Here is a 1,527-nt window from a genome sequence, read left to right as displayed (position 1 = left end):
CCTATTATACTCCATTTGCTTTACCATCTTGCTGTTCATCCCTCTGTCTCTCTCATCAGTTGCACACATTATGATCTTTGTTTCTAAATATTTGATTATGTATTTCCAAAGAATATTCATGTTTCCCCATGGAATCAAAGTGCAGTTATCAACTTCAGAAAAATGTAACACAGATACAATTGTACAAATATGTATTTATTTATTGTTTAATGTTTATTTATTTTTGAGAGAGAGAGACACACACACACATAGTGTGAGCAGGGGAGGATCAGAGAGAGGGAGACACGGAATCTGAAGTAAGATGCAGGCTCAGAGCTGTCAGCACAGATCCTGATGCAAGCCTCAAACCCACGAACTGTGAGATCATGACCTGAGCTGAAGTCGGACGCTTAACTAACTGAGCCACCCAGGTGCCACATATAATTGTACAAATATTTGAATGCAAAAGTATAAAAATGAAGAAATTTCCATTATAGGAAAATGATTCCTCTGAAAGGGATGAAAAGATAATGACACACCATGGTATGAGAATCTGAGGAAAAACATTGGCATAGGATTCTAGTTTTAATTTATAGAGTGAAGAAAAAAAACAGTAGTACAAATATTTCCTTCTTCCTAGTTTATTGAGAGACAGACCTCACATTCAACATTTTTTTTAGAGCCCTTGTGACATCTTTATTCCTAAGACTATAAATTAAAGGGTTTAGAACAGGAGTGAGTATGGTATAAAAGACAGATACAATCATGTCCTTCTCCGAGGTGTGATAGGATTTGGGGAGCATGTAGGTGTAGACAGCAGCCCCATAGAAGAGGATGACCACAGTCATGTGGGAAGAACAAGTGGCAAAGGCCTTCTTCCGCCCCTCTGCTGAGTTCATCCTGTGGATGGTGAAGAGGATGAACGAATAGGAGCTTGAAATGATCGTCATGGGAATAAGGAGCATGAGAACACAGCACAAGTATATGAGTGTCTCATTGAGGGAAGTGTCTGAGCAGGAAAGCTTCATTACAGCAGGGACCTCACAGGAGAAGTGGTGGATCTCCCTGGATCTGCAGAAGGGGAAGGTCATGGTGATGGTCGTTATCATAAATCCATCCACAGATCCCAGCAACCAGCAGGAAGACACCAAGATGAGACACACCCTACGGTTCATGAGGATAGGATAACGGAGAGGAAGGCAGATGGCCACATAACGATCATAGGCCATAACTGCTAGAAGAGAATATTCTGAACCTACCAGTGTCAAATAGAGAAACATCTGCATCCCACATTCGGGAGCTGAGATCTTATTCACACCCATGACCTGATCCACGAGCATCTTGGGCACAGTGACACAAATGTACATCACATCCATGAGAGACAACTGAGTGATAAAAAAGTACATGGGGTTATGAAGGTGAGCATCACAGTATATCAGAAGGATCAGGATGATGTTTCCAGACAAGGCCGTCAGGAAATCCACAAAAATGACCACACAGAGGAGAGCTGGGTACTTGGATTGACCGAAGAGTCCCACCAGGTCAAAA

General features: G+C 41.8%; 1 protein-coding gene across 1 annotated transcript in view; it reads right to left on the bottom strand.

The window, feature by feature from the left end:
* Positions 1–620: 620 nt before the first annotated feature.
* The window catches only part of LOC115293835 (olfactory receptor 2T29-like), a 1,201-nt gene continuing 294 nt past the window's right edge, over positions 621–1,527 (bottom strand). Inside the window, exon 2 of the mRNA XM_029941538.1 lies at positions 621–1,433. Within this exon, the coding sequence (XP_029797398.1) occupies positions 621–1,433 (813 nt within the window). The remainder of the gene's footprint in view (positions 1,434–1,527) is intronic.

Source organism: Suricata suricatta, chromosome 6 (assembly GCF_006229205.1).
Source record: "Suricata suricatta isolate VVHF042 chromosome 6, meerkat_22Aug2017_6uvM2_HiC, whole genome shotgun sequence".
Taxonomy (NCBI): domain Eukaryota; kingdom Metazoa; phylum Chordata; class Mammalia; order Carnivora; family Herpestidae; genus Suricata; species Suricata suricatta.
Note: the sequence above shows the minus strand (reverse complement) of the source record. Positions and strands in the feature narration are given on the sequence as shown.